This window comes from Accipiter gentilis, chromosome 24, assembly GCF_929443795.1.
Source record: "Accipiter gentilis chromosome 24, bAccGen1.1, whole genome shotgun sequence".
Classification (NCBI taxonomy): domain Eukaryota; kingdom Metazoa; phylum Chordata; class Aves; order Accipitriformes; family Accipitridae; genus Astur; species Astur gentilis.
In genome coordinates, this window is record NC_064903.1 from 1,543,276 (window position 1) to 1,546,158 (window position 2,883).

At 63.2% G+C, this 2,883-nt stretch overlaps 1 protein-coding gene across 1 annotated transcript; it reads left to right on the top strand.

The window, feature by feature from the left end:
- The first annotated feature begins 367 nt into the window (after window positions 1–367).
- LOC126050124 (brain-specific homeobox/POU domain protein 3) lies at window positions 368–2,262 on the top strand. Its single transcript, XM_049827598.1, has 2 exons — window positions 368–567; window positions 1,230–2,262. Exons 1-2 carry the CDS (start codon window positions 448–450, stop codon window positions 2,133–2,135), a joined length of 1,026 nt encoding a protein of 341 aa, XP_049683555.1. The 5' UTR covers window positions 368–447; the 3' UTR covers window positions 2,136–2,262.
- Window positions 2,263–2,883: the final 621 nt, after the last annotated feature.

Consider the following 2,883-nt stretch of genomic DNA (forward strand, 5'->3'; position numbering starts at 1 on the left):
GGGGCAGGAGCGGGTCCCGGCTCCCGCAGCCCCGCTCCGGCCCGGCTCGCCTCCCCCCGCCGCCGGTGCGGGGCCGGAGGGAGCCCGGAGCGTCGTCCCGTCCCCCCCCATCCCCATCTCCCGTCCCCGCCGGGGGGGGGGGGGGGGCGCGGCGCAGCCGTGAGGCCCCCCGGGGCTGCGCGGTGCCGGGGCGGGGGGGGGGGGGGGGTGAGTCCCGATTTTTTTGGGGGGGGGGGGGGGGGGTACAACCGGGGGGGGGGGGTGAGCTCACTGCCCGGGGGGCGGGCGGTGGGAGGTGCCTCCCGAGAGCCGTCCAATAAGCGGGCGGGGGGGCGGGGGGGCCGGGCTATAATGCCATTGATGCCGGGCGGCGGAGCCAGACAATACCGCGCCCCCGGAGCCGGGCTGCCCGGAGCGCCCCTGCCCCTGCCCCGCTCCTCGCCCACCATGATGTCCATGAACAGCAAGCAGGCGTTCAGCATGCACCCCATCCTGCACGAGCCCAAGTACCCCCACCTGCACACCAGCTCCGAAGCCATCCGCAGAGCCTGCCTGCCCGCCCCCCAGGTAAGCCGCACCTCGGCGGGGGTCTGCTTCCCACCCACCCCCCAACCCCTTCCCCAGGGTGGGTTTTGGGGGGGTCCGCACCCTCCCGGACCGCGCTGCCTTCCGCCCTCCCCGACTTACTTCGGCAGCCGACGGGTTCCGTCTGGGTTTGGGTTTTGTTTAGGTGTTTTGTTTTTTTTTTGGGGGGGGGGGGTCCCCCTCTCTCCTCCAGGCCGGTTGGTCCGGTGGGTTGGGGGCTGTTCCCGCCGCCGAGGGTGCTCGGAGCGGGGAAAGGGGCTGGGGGAGCCGGGGGAAGAGCTGGCAGGTCCGTCCCGGGCTGGGAGAGAGCAGCCGTCTTGCCCAACTCGGCCGTGCCAGCCGGTAGAGCAGAGGCTCTGCGGGACGCCCCCCGGCTTCCCCCCGCTCTGCGGCTGCTCTCTTTTTTGGGGAGGTCGCCCCAGAGGGAAGGGTGGGTGCCCGGGGTCCAGCACCCTGCTCCTGGCCCTTTTATTTGGGGGGGTGGGGGGGGGAGTGGAACTCAGTTCATCTTACCTGTCCCAGGGGCAGAGTGGGATCTCCATAACGTTGCTTTCCTTTTAATCCTGTCCCGCTCTTTTGGTTTGTTTTTGCTCCCACTTTTATCCCCGCTCCCCCCCCCCCCCCCCCCCCCGCCCCAAATCCAGATCCAGGGTAACATTTTTGCGGGCTTTGACGAGACCTTGCTGCGGGGTGCTGAGGCTCTGGCCGCTGTGGATATAGTATCGCAGAAAACCCACCCCTTCAAGCCGGATGCCACCTACCACACCATGAGCAGCGTGTCCTGTACTCCTACCTCGTCCTCCGTCCACCTGCACCACCCGTCCGTGCTGACCACGCACCATCCCCACCACCACCACCACCAGCCCTCCCAGGGCCTGGACGGCGAGCTCCTGGACCACCTCAACTCTGCCCTCCCCCTCGGAGGGGTGCCGGGCCCGGACGTGGGCTCCACACCTTCGCACCCTCACTCCCACATGTCGGCTATCAACCACATGGCCCACCACTCCCAACCTATGAACATGTCCCACCCCCACGGCCTCGCTTCCCACGCCGTCATCTCCGGCCCCGAGACGGAGACGGACCCCCGGGAGCTGGAGTCCTTCGCCGAGCGGTTCAAGCAGCGGAGGATCAAGCTGGGGGTGACCCAGGCGGACGTGGGCTCCGCGTTGGCCAACCTGAAGATCCCGGGGGTGGGCTGCCTTAGCCAAAGCACAATCTGCAGGTTTGAGTCCCTCACCTTGTCCCACAACAACATGGTGGCCCTCAAGCCCATCCTGGAAGCGTGGCTGGAGGAGGCCGAGCGGGCCCAGAGGGAGAAAATGACCAAACCTGAGATCTACACGGGGGGTGACAAGAAACGCAAGCGTACCTCCATCGCTGCCCCCGAAAAGCGGTCGCTGGAGGCCTATTTTGCCGTGCAGCCGCGGCCCTCCTCGGAGAAAATCGCTGCCATCGCCGAGAAGTTAGACTTGAAGAAGAACGTGGTGCGGGTCTGGTTTTGCAATCAGAGACAGAAGCAGAAAAGGATGAAATTTTCTGCCACCTACTGAAGAAGGGGTTGGGAGGGCAGTGGTGGGGAGTGCCTGCTTCCCCCCCCCCCCCCCCCCCCCAGCAACTGGCCCACTGTGGTCCTGGCCCCCAGCCCCTCCAAAACGGGCAGGGTTTGGGGTTGTTGGCTTTTTTGTTTGTTTGTTTAAAAAAAAAAATGGGGAAAAAAAAAAGGAAAAATAAACCTAAAAAAGGGAAACCCGCCCAAAGCGAAGTGAACAGTTTGGTGCCTGCTCCTCACCCCCGGGCGAAGTGGCTGTGCTGTTATGACTGATACAGACTGCTTTTGTAGATAAAACTGGAAAAAAAGATGGAGAAAAAAGAAAAGACAAAACAAAAGGCCTAGGGGGGAGTTTTGGGGTGCTCGGAGTCAGGGCAGCAGCAGCGAGAGCCCGGCAGGTTTTTGTTGCAGCCCCCTTGCCCCTTCCCGGCTCGGCTGGGCAGATTGGGGCCGTGGTGCCCAGTCCTCCTCTTCTAAAAAATTAAAAAAAAAAAAGAAACAAATAAGAAAGAAAACGAGCTCGAAGCCGCCCCGGACGGCTGTAAATACGGAGGTGCCGGCCCGTGCTCCCCGCGCTCGCTGCCAGGGTCCCCATGCACACACACGCACACACACGCACTTGCATGGTTTTGTTCGCTCTCCCCTGTCCCCCAGCAAATCCATCGCATTTTTGCAATAACGTTTCTGTTTCTACCTCATCGGCTAAATTACAAAAACAGGAAAAAAAAAAAAGGATTAAAAAAAAAAGA